Below are 15,984 nucleotides of genomic sequence, written 5' to 3' on the forward strand. Positions count from 1 at the left end.
GGCGGCACCCCCCTCCAGTACAGGCTGCATTTTAATGCCTCATGTGGGCTAATTAAAGAGTGGCCACTGGGCTGTGGAGTCCAGACTCCACAGCACTTCAGGGGATGGGGATGAACTAGGCATCCAACCGGGGAGGCCAAGACGCTGGAGCTGCTTTTGGAACCTGAGCCACCAGGTAGGGCCCCTTCACAGACACCAGAGTTCCTGCTCTGCCAGATCCCTGGGGCCTTGCTCCCCCTCGGACAGCCCCCTATTTCCTCATTCCCCCTCCAAACTAGACAGCAAGATTCCAGGGCAGTGGGGGAGGGCTGCTTTGACACCTACACTTCGATGAGCCCCGGCTTCCTGTCTGACTGCAGACCACTCCCCAGCGCCCCACACGTGCAGAGCGAATATGGGTACGTGTGGAAGCAAGGGGTTCAGCTGGCAGTGCGCAAATGGAGGGAAACTCCCAGGGTGGCTCATGTGTCAGGAGGCAGAGTGGGGCGGTGGGGCTTTCTTCCTGGGGGGTGAGGTCCTGCTGCCAACCAAACCCCACGGCTGTTCAGCAGCCCCCACCTGGCTGGTCTGGCCCTGGCCACCCAGGTCCTGGGGGCTGAGCCCCTCACACCGGGTCCCTGAGGTGGGGGGGCACTGGCACTGTGTGGGGGCCGCGGCCTCATCCCCAGCCCCCTTCCCAGGCTGCCCGTTACCAGGTGATTACAAGCCGCCCCCGTGTGCCTCCCTGGACAAGCTCTTCCCATCTCCCCCAACCTCCCACAAGCGGGCCCTCATCCACAGGGCAGTATGCCCATGCAGGGCCCACAGGAGCTGATGGGTCCTTACGAGTCAAGAGCTTGGCTACACTGACCGGGAGGCTGAGCCTCCTGGCTTCACGCACAGGGGTCCAGACCCTGCGGGCAGCTGCCCGCCTGCAGTCCCTGCTGATGCACAGGAGCCGAGGTGTGGTGGCTCAAGCCCCCAATAAGCTGCAGTGCCACTTCCTGCTCTTATTAAAATGACCGTGTGTGCTGCCCTTTGATGAGGGCTCAAGTGCTCCGTGCTGCCTCGGTGAGGTGGGAGGCCACCTCTCTGACACCCTGCTCCCCTTTCCTTAAGACCTGCCACTACCTAGTGGCAACACATCTTCCTTATGCATCTTGTCTTCTTTCTCCCCATAACCAATGCTCCAGCAGGGCAGGGATTTTTGCTTCTTCCTCTCCCTGTCTCCGCATGACCCAGTAGAGTGTGGCATGCAGTAGGTGCTCAATAAACATTTGTTGAGAAAATGAATGAATGATGGCCTCTCTTGAACACAGCCCCTCTGCAGGGCAGTGGGATTATCTGTGTTACAGCTCAAACAGGGCATTGCCCATGGTCACATGATGATGAACTCTGATGGGTCCAGGAATCAGGGGGGAGTCTGGATCTACCAGTGGCCTCCCCTGAGAGCTGGAGGGCTGTGTGGCAGACTCATGCTGGGGACCAACAGTTAGCACAAGCCCCACACCATGGTTGGTCTGCTCTACGCTTCCTGCCTGCCACTGTCCCGGGGCTGGGGTGGGCATGAGAGTTATTAAGCATTTTCACGTTTAAAAGGGGCCCTTAAATGCTCTACCCTTCCAGCTCCTCTTGGGTTGAGAACGGGGTGACCTCGACCACAGAGTCTGGCACTGGGAACACAGAAGTGGCACCAGCCCTGGGTCTCTGGGCAGGTCCTTAGCCTCCCGGTGCCTCAGTGTCCTCATCTGTAAAGCGGTGCCCTCAGTGTACTCCCTCCAAGGGCCATGCTGAGGGTGGGGCGAGTGAGCTGCACCTGTGCAGCGCTCAGAGCAGTGCCCAGCTCACAGCGAGCACCCAGCAAGGGCGAGTGCTTAGCACCATCCGGAGAGGATGGCATCTGGCCAGAGACTGTGGCAAAGTCTGAGGTGACCCCGCAGTGGGCCCTACTGGCTGCCTCCTGGGACTCTGTCCCCCAACTCTACCCTACTCCTGGTTTTGTCAGGGATCTACCCAGCAACCGCAGCCCATTTGGAAGGTGGTCCTGGAGTTGTGCATGACAACGGCCTGCCACCCCCTCCCATGAGCCGTGCACCCTGGAAGCTGACCCCATTCACTGCTGTGAAACCATGTTTCCAACTATGTGAGTGTACCTTTGTGCATGGGAACCAGACCATGATACCTTAGATAAGATGTGTTTCTGACTGTACACCATGGTTAAAAATGTTTGAAAAACAATCTCTTCCCCCTTGCCAGTGACTGATTCAAGAATAGACAAGTAACCAATTCTGGCCAGCGGAGCCTCAAAGAGGTGTGTCCCCGGTGGCTTCTGGGAATGTTTTCCCTTGCTCATGAGAGCAACAGGTAGCCCATCTCTCCCCTGGTGGTTGTTGCAAGGCAGGTGTTGCTCCGGCTAGCTGCTGGCCACCATCCTGTGACCACCAGGAACTCCAGCCAGCCAACAACATCCAGAGAGCAGGACCATGAGAATCACAGAGCAATGGAATCAGAGCCCTTAATGTTCTGTGCCTGGACTTCCATTCATGGAAACCCATCAGGTCCTTCCCTGCAAAGCCCCGTGGGGAGGGGAGGGGTCGGGTCCTAGGGTTGCTCCCCAAAGCACCCCAAAGCGCCATCTCTACAGAGGAGCGGGACCGTGCTTCTGTACCTCTTGTCTGCACTCTGCCTTAATAAGCGGATGGCAAGAGGTGTGGATGGCGCCCCACCTCTCGCGATCCTGGGGCTGAACTGCCCCCTTCCCCACATGACTGACTTGAGGCTCTGGGCCTCCTTCCGCGGCACTCAGTGGGGTCCGACCCGGGTCTCACCGGCTCTGTGGCGGGATCAGGGTGTCACGCACGTGTAGGATGCCCACGTATGGGTAGCGCTCCATGTCCTGCTCCCAATCCACGTAGTGGTCCTGGACCACATCTGCAGGACAGAGGGCACTATTTAGGGTGAGGACCCTCTAGCAGGAGCCAGCAGCCCTTTCACTGGGGGCCACGCACCTATAATCTTCTTCACCATCTCATACATGGCCTGCTCTTCCTCTTCCAACTTCCGCCACCGGTATTTCAGGAGGATCAGGAGCCCCCACAGAAAGGCCAAGCCTGGGAGGGAACACAGCACTGTTAATCGTGCACACCACCTTCCCCGGCCAGGCGCCCACTGGCTGTCTCACTAGGGCAGGTCACTGCGCTGGGGGCTGAGGGGGTTTGAGTACCTACTGTGTGTCAGACCCAGGGCTAGCAAGCAGGAAACGAAGGACTGGGAAAAGCAGAGGGAGGACAGGCTATTAAGTGATCATCTTCCTCCTGCCGGCTGTCTCCACAGAGGCCTCCCGAGCCGTCTGGATCCCGGCTCCTCCCAACCTCATTCTGGGCTTTCATCTCCTCCCTTGTGAACCAGAACACGGCGTTTCATACATATATACATGCCGGGCCCTTTGTATTCCAGACGCTGCTGCCGATAATGACGTCTGTGCCTGCCGGCGTGGCGGAGGGAGCCGCGTGCACGCCCAGACGGCCTGTGATTTGTAACCCAGCTCTCTCTGCAGAGCTGGTGGTTTCTGTGTCACGGCCTTTGGCCTTCAGAGACACCCCGAGGCCTCTGCTCAAAGGCAGCCCCTAGTGTCGGGAGACTCTGCTTTGCCGCTCAGCACCCTGGGCCTGCCTGCTTTCACTGGGCGTCTGTAGCTCCTGAGGAGGTGCTTACATTGTTCAGGGAGTAAAATTAGGCCAAGCTCCTGCTGGGTCTCCCCCTCGGAGCGGCCTGCGGTCTGGGGTGCCGGAAAGGACAATGCCCACCTCCAGCCCAAGCCAGCACCCTCTCGGGGATGCTGATGGCTCCCGGCCCCAAATCCAGGATGTCTTCTAGTTATCTTCCTGCTCCAGCCACCCAGTCTCCAAAGGGAAAGACGACCCGGGACAGAGGCTGACTGGTTCACCTCCTCAGTTTCGTTAGACAGACCTCAGGTTCACTAGACAGAAACGAACTCCGAGAGACCGCATCACCCATGCCCAGAGTGTGGCTGAGCTGGGCTCCCGGGAGGCGCAGTGGGAGGGGCAGGGTGACACAGTGATGGGACTTACACCAGAAGAAAATGAGCACATTGGTGACGGCCGTGAGCAGGGCGCGGCTCAGGCGGCAGCCGACACCCATGCGGGGGCGGGCGGACTCCAGGCAGACCACCTTGTCCACCGTGGTCACCAGCTCGGACGGGTCTTCCCCTTTCAACCTGAAACAGGGCACAGGGCTGTAGACACGTTCAACAGCTCTGAGGAGCCGCTGTATAAGCCTCACCATCAGCAGCAGGAGGAGGAAGGCGGGGCTTTGAGGTCTCCGCTTGCTTATAAAAAGGACTCGCTATCCTGGATGCACTCTTTCCAGAAATTTCCCACGTTAGCTACTTAGAAAGAATAAAACTTTAAAGACGGCAGCAGGCTTGAACCCCTGCCGCTGAAGTGACGCCTCCCTCTGTTCGGCAGAAGATTAAAGTGTAAACTGGATGCCCCCCTCCCAGCACAGAGAAATGGAAATGTTTACGGAATCACCGGCTTTGTGCAGCACGGCAAGAATGGAAACAGAGTCTGGGAGGGGGTGCCTTTCCTCGGTGATGAGGAGGCACATAAGCTGTTTACGTGCAGAGACCATGGGGTGCCGCGAGACTCAGGAGCATGAACACCGCCAGGGTCCTGGAGGCCAGACCCCAGCCCCAGAGAGGAGGCGTCAGGAGGCGCGGGGACGCTGCCGACACTCCGCCTTCTGCCGGCGAGGCAACAAGCTCCCGGCCTGGATTGCACAGCTGAATGGCTGGTGCCCAAACTGTCCGGATTTCTCATGACCCACTTTTTTTTTTTTTTTAAATTTAAGTATAGTTGATTTACAACGTTGTGTTAATTTCTGCTGTACAGCAAAGTCTCACGACCCACTTCTAACACTGGTCGTGGGCTGAGCCAGGCTCAGCTCCCCACAGGCCACCCTCCTCAATGTGAAAAGGCAGTGTCATCATTCCTCTGCGTTAGCAGCTTCAGTGCACGCTGCCAAGGATAAAATCCGTGTTTTCTGCCTTTCCAACACACAGGAAAATCGCTCAGCCACTCAGGGAAGCTTCATTTTTTTTTTTTAAGCCAAAGAATTTTAATCGTGCCATGCATCCAGTTATCAAGTTTTAGGCTGAGCTGCCCGAGGGGCTTCTGCTGGATGCACTGCTGATGGAATCAGTAATTTGCGTAGATTAGAGAGGAAGAGAACAAAACCCTAGAGTGTGCTTTAACATCAGCAGCTGTAACCTGAACAGAGACCCCGACAAACCCTGAAGGGTGGGAGGGGGCGATGAAGCCAGTGTCTCTCCAGCAGGGGACTCCCGTATCAGGCAGTGGCTGGTACCCACCCACCCCTGGGCCGAGCAGCCAGACAGGGCCTTTCAGGAGGGTGAAGGGCACGCTGTCTCTGCTAACCGTGCTCACCAGAGACAGAAACAGGTGGAACTGCCCAGCTGGAATAAGACCCAGTCTTTCCTTTTGCAATTTCCATACTGAGTGAAACCAACATTCAGAATCATTTCATCTACAAATGAAAACTAGCACCAAGGAAAGGAAGTGCAAAAAAATGCCATCTCCAGCAAACCGTGCGGGGCCCGTGAAGGAAAGGGGCACAGACTGAGTTACCTGAAACAGGTTTAGCTGGACTGCCAGGCGATCACCCTGACACCTGGATTTTTGTGTCTCATTTTGAAACTGCTCCTTACACTGCATTCCTAATGCCTCTCCTTCCGCTGCCCAGCTTCAGGCCTGGCCCAAGATGACTTGGCTGGGAGACCTGCCCTCTACCTCCCGGCCTGAGACACCTTGATGGGCGATGACAGGGCCTCAGGTGCTTCCGGACGCCCCGCCCACACTCACCAGATGCCCACGTCCTTGTTACTGTTCAGTATCCAGGTCAGTGCGGCTTCAAACTTGGCGGAGGAGCTGCCGGTCACATTCTGTGGGAGGGGGCGGGAGATTAGTCCTCCATCTGCGCGGAGCAGTTGGAGCGATATTATTCTGCTGCTAGATTAAGGAAGCCCTCTCCATGTCCTCCGCCTGCCCCAAAGCCCTGTTCTGCTAAATGCCCAGCAAGCTGGCAGGAAGGAAGTCTGTAGCTGACGATACCAGGGAAGAGGCTATAACCAGAGCAGGTGATGTGGAAGCACACACAGGAAAACAATGCAGGTCTGAGACAGCAGAAGCATGTAATTTTCTCAAGGACTGAAGCACCAGGCCAGAGAGCTGGCAGCTCATCTGCAGTGAGATGAAAGAGTGTCGGGGTGGGGGCCCTGCAGCCAGTCCCGGCTGTGTGGCCTTCGGCAAGTCCCTCCCCTCTCTAGGCCCCAGGTTCCTCATCTGTGAAATGAAAATTGGACGAGGTGACCCCTTAGGTTTCTGCCAGTTCCAAATATCTGTAATTCTGTCATCCTGAGGCCACACCGAAAATCAAATGGACTCAGAGCAACCCAGACGGTAATCCTGAGGGGAGAGAACGACAGGTTAAATGTCTTAAGGCTGCTGAGAAGGGGGGAAAAATGAGGCAAAGGAAGGGCAAGTCACAGGGCCACTTAAAGAAGGGGCAGCAGCAGCAGCCCACACCGCTGGTCAGGGAGCAGCAGGTCAGGAACGAGCTGCGGCAGGCCTGGCTCTGGTTCACCGCTCACCTTGGGCCCAGTCACCCCATCATTGCCTTAACTTAAGGTAGCCTAACACTCAACTGAGTTAAAACAATTTTTTTTTAAAGAAAGAGAAAGCAAACACAAAACAAAACGGGAAAAAAAAAAAAACGCAGGTCTTGAGGGATCAATACAAAAGTACCAGGACCTCCCGGGAACGGAGCGCACTGCAGCCTACTTACTGCTATATATTCCTGGGCTTCCATTACAGGAATGCATTTGCTTTTTAGCTTCTCTGGATTTCCACATTCAAAATTACCTAGGAGGGAAAAAACACACATTCAAATACAAAGAAGAGGTGAAGAAGATTTACCCTGAAACCAACTAAAAACTGCAGCAAAAAAATCAAGCCATCAGCTCTGATGTGGAACATGTGGCCCGGCGGCTCCAGCTTCTGTGGGGCATCTTCAGTCTGCAGCAAGATCAAAAGCCACTTAGCTTGGATCGATTCCAGATCATTAAAGCCTGACCTGCTAAGCAGTGCAGTGATTTGCATTAAATGACTAAAAAGCTGCCCAATAACAAGGTCTGTTTGCAACTGATCCCTAAAAGGATCAGACAGGCAGCTTCGGAAGGCACTGGGATGGCACTATAAATAAACGCAGCCTAGGAAAAAAGCAAGGCAGGGAGGCTGTTGCATTGCAAGGATTTTGACCCATGACACAGGCAGGTGACCTAGAATGCCAGGTTTTGAGGGGCCCTAGGGAGGGATGTCCAAAATGCTCCATGGAAGAAGGGGTGTCTATGTGCTGGGGCCCCGATATGGTGCTCCAAAGCTCTCTTCTGAGCACCCTGGGTGGCTGGCTCCCACCTAGGATGGAGCTGGGAGCCTCCCCCTTAGTCCTGCCCAGGCTCCCAGGCCTGGCCCAAGGCCCAGCCCCTCTGAAAAGCCCCCAGCCCTAGGGGCCTCTTGTTTAGCCAAATCGGCTGGACTTGGGGCCCTGCCACAGCCCTCGGCTCTTGGTTACCCACGGTGGCTCACCCACCAGGTGCTGCTTCACCACTAGACCCCTTGGAAGCAGGGACAGTGCAGGGCTGGGGCCGTACAAGATCCTTCACCCCCATACACGGCCTGACTGCCCTTGACCTGGCACAGCCTGGGGGCTGCGATGGCCAGTCTGTGTGTGTGCTGGGGAGGGAGTGGCTGAAGGTAATATTTAAAAAATCTTGAAATGAACTGAAGCCTGCCCCTCACCCCCTAACACAGCCAAATCCTCCTATTTCAAAGTTGATCTCGTCCTTCTGGGTCCCCTGAGAATCAGCTGGCTTCTCCCGTGCTCCTGCCCCACTCAGGTCACCCTGCCCTGCTTAGGCCTTCCAGGACCACTGCCAAGGTCTCCTGGTTTCCTCCTCTCCCCTTTCTCATCCATGTTTGGTCAACAAAGCTTTAAAATGATTCTGCTTGAATTGCCACTGCTCCACTCAGACTGCTGGCACAGCTGCCTCCCTGGCACCTGGCTCTCCGTCCATCACCCCCTGCTCAGAAGCCTTCCCGGCCCTCACTGCCTTCAGAAGAGACTCCCAGTGGCCTGGCAACCATGGCCAGCCAGGGTGGGACTCAACTGGCCTTTCCAAACTCCATTCCCTCTGTTTCTCCTTCCTCGTGAAGCGGCTTCCATCTCTGACCCTATAATTTCCTGCCTCTCTGGCCCCACCTTTCCCCCACAAATACGTAACTAATTCCACCCGGGCTTCAAGGCCTGGCACAGATGCCACCTCCCCTGTGACGCTTTCCTGACTACTCTAGCTAAAAGGCATTGTGCCTCCCAGAAGTTCTGGCCTCTTGGTTCTCATCCAATGGTGTTTTATACCACTCAGTGGTCAGGGGGGTAGGTAGCCTATCTCTTCTACTAGACCACAGGCAGCCTGTGGGCAGGATTCTGGGCTGAATCGCCTTGTGTCCTGCAAAGGCCAGCCAGTGCCCTGTCCATAGCTGACCTCCAGCAGGAGGTGGGGGGAGGGAGTATGGCTGAGTACAGAGCCTGCACGGCCCTGCAGCCTGTCTCACTGAGACACATACCCTCAGGGCTGCCCCTGCCTGGCTTGTGGGAAGACAGTGGGTACTAGGCCCCTTGATGGCATGAGCCAGGACCACACAAGGAGGGTGGGATGGAGGAGAACTGTCTACTAGGATCCACGGTTTAAGAGCAGAGCTTCTCGACTTTATATCCTGGGGGACTTAGTAAAATTCAGACTTTGATTCAATAGGTTTGAGATGGGACTAAGATTCTGCATTTCCAGTAAGCTCTCAGGTGACACTGATGTTGCTGGACCTCGGACCACAATTGAGTCACAAAGGTTTCAAACACCCCCTCAGGCCAGAATTTATATGCCAAGCACCTGGGCCACAGATGACGGTGATGCTCTGAGCCCCAACTCCTACCTCTCCTCCGAGGAGCTCTCAGAAGCCTCCCTGACCACCCCAGTCTCCCAGCAGTCAGGAGGGAGGAGGTGGCAGAGCTGAGGCCCACAAGACTGGCCCTGAGGACTGAGGGCCCAGTACAAGTCCACCCAACCTTGACTTCCCGGCGACAGCCTTAGACAAGGGTTGGCCCTACAGGTGAGAGGCGCCCCTTGAACCTCCCACAGACTGACGTCTGGTTCTCGAGTCGAGTACACTTAACACAGGCACAAGCCCTGAGCCGTCACCCACGTCATCAGTGATGTGGAGAGCCTCCTGGATGCCAGGTGTCAGGCAGGACACAGCATAATGCAGGTGCCATCTCTGGCCTCAAGGAACATGTTTACCAAAGAAAACAGTGGGGGAGCCTTCTGGATGGAGGAGATTTCAGGGGGGGCATCTAGAGAACAGCACTTGGCTTTCATTTGGTTAAGAAAAGACAGACCCAAGATCATTCAGTCAGATGGGGAGACGGAGGCCCTGAGATGTCAGGGACTTGTCCGGTGTCCCACAGCCAGATGGGGACATGGGACACCAGGGCCCAGGAGGGCGGGCCGGGCCTGAAGGTGCTTGGCCCACCGCTCAGACCGCTCCACCTGCAGAGGCCTCTACACCGAGCTGGGCCGACCACCTGGTACAGGGAGGCCCTCCAGGTTGGGGGACCCAGACTCTGAGAATACCTGAGGCCTGGGCCCTTCCAGTGCAACACGGACCCCCAGAACATTAGGTGGGGGCCATCCCAGAGAAGGGGGCACATCTGCTAAAAGGCCTATGCACGTGCCAGGACCCCTGGGATCCTTCAGGAACCTATGCGTTTTGTCCAGATGCAAGGCTTAAACAAGATGCGTCTGTGGGGAGGCGGGGAAGGGGAGACTGGGCTTCTGAGCGTGTCTTCTGGGAGATGACACGGCATCTCAGCCCACAACCCACTCTTGGGGACTCTTGGGCCTCGGGAGACCTACTCACCCGCTTGGATGGCCAGGAAGTTGTACAGCTCGTGCAGCACCTCCAGCAAGGCCGCCTTCTGCTTGGCCTGACAGAACTGGAAGGGCACGGGACAAGCAGTCAGCAAGGAGGGGTGGGGGAGGGGGGCCTGTCTGTCTGATTTTACCTGTTCAGCTACACCGTCAAGGACTCAACAGCAAGGTACACCTCATACTTTAAAACAACAATGACAACAAATTCTGCAAAGGGGTGGGCCCAGGGATAGGGCCGATAAATACTGGGTTAACTGACTGAAAAGAACACCATAAAAGCAGAGGCAGATGGACAGCAGACACGGTAACTAAGGGTCCACCATCCTGGAGGCTCCTGGGCCTCTGCCCCGTGGTCCCCGTTGGAATAAAGGCCATTGGTGGGGCCATGGAGCAGGGGCGGTGTGGTTGTGGGGAAATGCAGGAGCCCAGCCTCCTCAGAGGGAAGAGCCAACGCTGCACGATGCAGTCTGGTCTCCCCCGTGGGCCATTCCTGTCCGTTTCTGGAGAGCCAAGTGTCTACAATCTGCCTGTGGATTGTCTACTTTGTGGATTATCTGATGCAAATGTTTAATCTTAGACTGCGTTTCCCTGGAAATGGAAAATTTCGAGCAATCTTGCAACTGTAGGGAGAAAATAAATGTCACCTGTCTGAGAAAATCAGAATATCTGCACATTTACTCCTTCAGCACCTGTAACAGTGGGGACACCGTTTTGCTAGACTTACTGGATGTGGAACATTTAAAAAAGACCGCTCTTCCTTGAGAGTGGACGACAGACCGGGTGCCATGCCGAGTGGTCTATATGTGAGGGAGCACTGCATCCTCGCTGCACTCCTCACTGTACCCCAATTTCTCAGGCGAGGGGTCCAGGGTTTAGAGACCTTAAGTGGGCCACCAAGAACCCACAGTTCATAGTAGATGGTGGAGCCACTTGGAGTGTGGCCAGTCGACTCCAAGCCCCCACCCCTCGAACTCCAGGCCCCTTCTGGGTTGTCACTGGGCAGAGCCTGCACTGGAAGTGGAAGGTCTGGGTTCTGGACCTGGCTCTGCAGCTACAGAAGGAACCAGGGTCGTCTTCCTTCTCAGGGCTCATTTGTTGCCCTGATCTAATTTGGTTTCTAACAGTCTCAGAGGCCAAGATTTGTCCCTTCACATGGCCTAAAGACCCTAAATGCCTTTACAAGGTATGAAATGACGCGACCAAGATTTATGCACATGGCTATAAATGTCCAGAAACAACTGACGTGCCTCCTAGTAGAGTTAGAAACCCCAACTACTTTTTAAATGCTATTTAACAATATGGGAAAAGTTGATAAATAAGTGTCAAATGTAACTAAACACACAGAGATCCCAATTCTACAGACACACATACACAGAGAGATAAGGTGAGAAGGAAATGCTCCCAATCACGTTAGTGATTATCTCTAGGTCTCATAATCACGAGCGATTTTTGTCACATTTTTCAAATTTTCTAAATATCTATTATTGTCGCAACCAGGAAAAAAAAAAAAAAAAGCAGTAGCAATTAATACTGTTCCAAACTCACAGACATTTAGGCAAAGCAGGGCTGATATCACCTAAAGGACAGAAGGTACCAGACAACGAGACAGCCTGATTAAGACAACACACCCACTCCCAGCCCATCCCCAGGGTTTCAGCAGGACAAAGGCAGAAAGAAAAACAGAGTCACAGTCAGCTGAGAAGGGAAAGAATACGTGTATCTGAAACCCAAATGCCCCTCTGGGTTCTGGGTGAGCTTGAGCCACACAAGGGATGAGACTCAGCAAGAAACTCACCCAAGCTGAGAAGCACCTCCCAACCCGCCTGTTCCTGTGTCCACCCACCATGAAGGCCAAGGGTACCCCATAAAATCTCAGCTCAACAGAGCCCAACACTGCAACCGAAGGGAGCCTGTGATGTCGTGGCGCAGGCCCTGCCTGTCTGTGCTCGCTGAGCAAGTCTTTAGCGAGGACCTGGATGGTGCCCGACTGGCTCACTCAGATGGGGCCGGCTGCGTCCAGCGCAGAGGAGCACCCCGGAGCTTATCTGTCATTCCGTCTTGGGCCTGATACACTCAGAGGTGTGAAGGACCAAGAGACAGAAACCAGGGAACCCGTTTCTAAATAAAAGACAAATGAAACTAACATCACCAGAGAAGTCTTACGGAAAAAGTATTTTTGGTCCCCGTTTTTGTTTTCAGCCTTCAAAATTCTAGTTTCCCCTTCTGGCCATTTTCTGGGCCACTTCCTTCAATCATCAACTGCAGTTTTTATGATAGAAGGCAGATTATAATTATTATGAGTCTGTTTTTACAAAACAATAGGGAAGCAAAGACATCTGGTGGATGAAAGCAATAAATACGTGTAATAAAAACACCCCCCAAATATGACACAGCAGAAGCCAAAGGGAAATAAAACCGGTTGTCTGCGTCAGGATGCCCCTTCGTTAACACAGGTAAGAGAGTCAACGCAGGGGCCTGGAAATGACCGTGGGTGGTTACTTTCCCAGCCCGCAGGCTGCCAGAGATGTGCACTCAGGGCTCAGGGAGGCCAGGCGTTGCACACTTAATAATTAGACTACTGAGTCATGCCCTCTGGCAGCACGAGGCCCCTCCTGGCAGGATTTATGACCTGAAAATGTACTGCCTCGTATCTTCCCCAGACTACCACCTGCACCAGAGCACCCCAGCTCCTCGGTAATGCTGCTTTCATGACTCGTAAATGGATGGGGCTGCTCACCTTCCCCAAATATTATTTGTAGGGAACATTAAAGCTTCATAAAACAAATCTATAGACTAAGAGGGCTAACTCCACTTCAGATGTGTTTAAAACAACTCCCTGATGACGTTTCAGATCAGAACAGCATTTTCAGAGCCACAGACGTCCAACTGGAGAATGTGGAACTGAGAACCTGGCCTCCTGATGCTTAAAAAGCTGCCAGCCCTTCCTCCTGAAGCGAGGGGAGCTTGTGAGGTCCCTCGACCACAACCTACTGCATCCCCCCAGATCGACTTAGGCAGAAGATTAAAGTCCTTAATGCTGCGATTGATGGGAGAGTTCCCGTGACAAGCCGGGGGTTGGATCTTGGAAGGTCAATTCTGTTTCAAGTACTCCTTCACTGCCACAATTGAGTCTGACACATACATCAGGGAACACTATATGACTCTGATACATTACAGGAAGCACTCCTGAAAGCGCTCCTATCATGATCTTTTTGTGGGCAAGTTTACCTCCTGATAGAGGCCAACATCCTTGGGAGGAAGAACAAAAGCTAGAGAAACTCAAACTCACCTCATCTGTTTTTGTCTCACAGTCCACTGGCAATAATTTCACTGAGACCAAGAAAAGAAACAGAGGAAATTAAAAGTGCGGGTTGTGGGAAAGGGTACAAAAAGGGATCACTCTCAAAATTCAGGGTAAGTAAAACATTACCAACATAAGGGGGGGGGATTAGAAAGATGTCATCTAAATGAGGCATTTTAAAAATGCGGACAGTAAAAAACGTCAGGGGTTCTCGGTCTTGGATTAGGGACTAGTACAGCTGTGTTCTAATCCCAGGGGAAAACGATTAGCCACCGGATAGTAGATAACTATTCACTTAACCACTCTGAACCTGTTTCTTCATCGTAACATGGTGTCACTAAAGCCTTCCTTGCTTAACTCACACTTAGTCTCAAACAAGACAACACATATGATAGTTTTATAAATTGTACACGTTATGTTAAACAGGGATTAATACTATCATGGGAGGGGAATTCCAGGTAAATCCCAGTATCTATCCAGGAGCTATTGTCTTAAAGCATCTCAGCAGTGAATACGACAGTATACCGTTTTTTGATGTCACCAATGTAAATAGTTATAGTTAGTACCAGTACGGTACCATGACACTCCCGGGACTGCTTAATTTCTCTAGCAGGTGGGTTAAACTGCTCTCATAGTCAAGAAATTATTTGGGTGTGTGCACGAGCCTGGGATCCTCGTGCCCACAGACTTGTTCATACACCCAAATATCCATACGCTGCAACAGCTAAGACATGATTTAGCCTTTCCCTGCATTTTGGCTGTTCCTGCTAGGCGTGGAAAGATGTGGCCTGGGCTAGAGGCTGGGAATAGTATTAATCACAATCATTCTTTGCAAAGAATATTAAAAGTCAGTGAACTAGAGTCATTTTATACTTAAATTTATAAAGAAATGGTCTCTGTGCTGTTTCCTATTAGCCTAGAGCCCAGAATTATGGAAGAAGCAAATTTTGCTTTTAGGAAACACGAACCCTTAACTATTCGTTAACATACTGTATCCTGCAGACTTCTTGTTGGCATGTCTTATCACGGAACTATCTGCGGACAGAAGCATGGCTGGGACCATCCTTGAGTCACGGGACCCTCTCTTTTAACACACCCCAAGAAGGTGCTGCAGTGATAAATGCCATCACTTACATCAGTTTAAACTCTTTAAAAGGCTCTTCCACACCTGTCTCAGAGGCAGGGCTAGTATAATCCTTTGACAAATGAGGGTCCTGTGGTCCAAAGAAGTGGAGTATGTGGCCTTTTTGGTGCTGCGAAGTTGGGACCCCAACCAGAGCCTATCTGTGAGCCGTGACACCTGGGGTGCCTTCAAACGGGCACTAATGTGTGAAAGAGCAAGAACTCAAAAGGGAAGAAAGAACTCAAAAGCAATGGGGATGGAACTTTAGAGTCTAGAGTGTGTCAGAGGGCTTTCTTTGGAGAGGGAGAATAAAAGTGACCACAGAAAGACTGCTTCCAGCACGTGGTTGAAAGGAAGATTAGTAGGGAGGGCTAGGGCAGAAAATGAAAATAGGACAAAGTGAAGGAATCCCAGCCCTCTCCTCCCATAACTGGAGGAAGAAAAGTCAAAGTCTGGAAGGAAGAAGACGGTCAGAGACATCTGACAAGGCCCGGGAGTGTTCAGCCTGGTGCTGAGAGGACCGGGGCGGAGGGGTGGGGTGGGGGGGCGGATTATCCGGGTGGACACACGCGCGCTCAAGGCCCTCCCCTGCGCCGGCCCGGGACGTACTGTTGTCCTCCGCCTCCTGCGGCGCCGAGGGCTTGCCCATCTTCACCCAGAGGATGCCCAGGAAGACGAGCAGCAGCCCCAGGCTGGCCCAGAGCAGGAGCCGGGAGAGGTAGCGCTCCAGCCGCCGCCCCACCTCGGGCCGGGCCCGCGCCGCGCCCGCCTGGCCCGCTCTCGTCGCCACCCGCAGCCGCTCCTCGCCCCTTGCCCGGGCCTCCTCCCGCAGCCGCTCCTCGCCCCTTGCCCGGGCCTCCTCCCGCAGCCGCTCCTCGCCCCTTGCCCGGGCCTCCTCCCGCAGCCGCTCCTCGCCCCTTGCCCGGGCCTCCTCCCGCAGCCGCTCCTCGCCGCGCTGCCGGACCTCGCCCCGCAGGCGGCGCAGCTTGTTGCGGTAGACGTTCCGGGTGGTGTCGGTGATGGGTCCTGGCTGGAAGCCCAGGGCCTGCAGCTCCCGCCGCAGCTCCAGGTCCGAGAGGCCGGCCATGGCCAGGACGCCACCCCCGCCTGCCCCCGGCGCACACCGGACCCGGAACTGTTCCCGCCGACAGCCGCGGCGGAGCAGGCGGGGCCCGCGCCATGTTGAGAAGGTCGTTCTTAATCGCCATGTTGAGAAGGTCTGAACCGCCGTATGGGCGGCCATGATGAGGAGGTCAGAATCAGCCTCCAAGCCTGCCATGTTGGGGAGGTCTGAGGGTTTTTGGCTTTTTGTTTTTGTTTTCCTTTTTTATTTCCCACCTTGCTCAGTCCTTCTCGTCTGTAAGAGCAAGTGGTGTTTACCTCTGAATCTTCCTCCCCTTGCACAGTCCCTGGCACGTGGGAGGCACTCGATAAAGTCATGTTGATTTAATGGATGAATTACTTAATGGTAAGAAAATATTGCCTGCCATATCAGTAAAC

At 54.1% G+C, this 15,984-nt stretch overlaps 1 protein-coding gene across 1 annotated transcript in view; it reads right to left on the reverse strand.

Moving 5' to 3' along the window:
- The window catches only part of LEMD2 (LEM domain nuclear envelope protein 2), a 17,294-nt gene extending 1,703 nt beyond the window's left edge, over positions 1-15,591 (reverse strand). The window contains exons 1-8 of the mRNA XM_024766052.1: positions 15,094-15,591; positions 13,350-13,390; positions 10,050-10,125; positions 6,865-6,941; positions 5,883-5,962; positions 4,071-4,216; positions 2,988-3,089; positions 2,808-2,910 (exon numbers count right to left, since the gene is read on the reverse strand). Of these exons, the coding sequence (XP_024621820.1) occupies positions 2,808-2,910; positions 2,988-3,089; positions 4,071-4,216; positions 5,883-5,962; positions 6,865-6,941; positions 10,050-10,125; positions 13,350-13,390; positions 15,094-15,571 (1,103 nt within the window). The 5' untranslated portion in view covers positions 15,572-15,591. The remainder of the gene's footprint in view (positions 1-2,807; positions 2,911-2,987; positions 3,090-4,070; positions 4,217-5,882; positions 5,963-6,864; positions 6,942-10,049; positions 10,126-13,349; positions 13,391-15,093) is intronic.
- Between the last annotated feature and the right edge of the window lie 393 nt (positions 15,592-15,984).

The sequence above is a fragment of the Neophocaena asiaeorientalis genome, unplaced genomic scaffold, assembly GCF_003031525.2.
Source record: "Neophocaena asiaeorientalis asiaeorientalis breed wild unplaced genomic scaffold, Neophocaena_asiaeorientalis_V1.1 scaffold46, whole genome shotgun sequence".
Taxonomy (NCBI): Eukaryota; Metazoa; Chordata; class Mammalia; order Artiodactyla; family Phocoenidae; genus Neophocaena; species Neophocaena asiaeorientalis.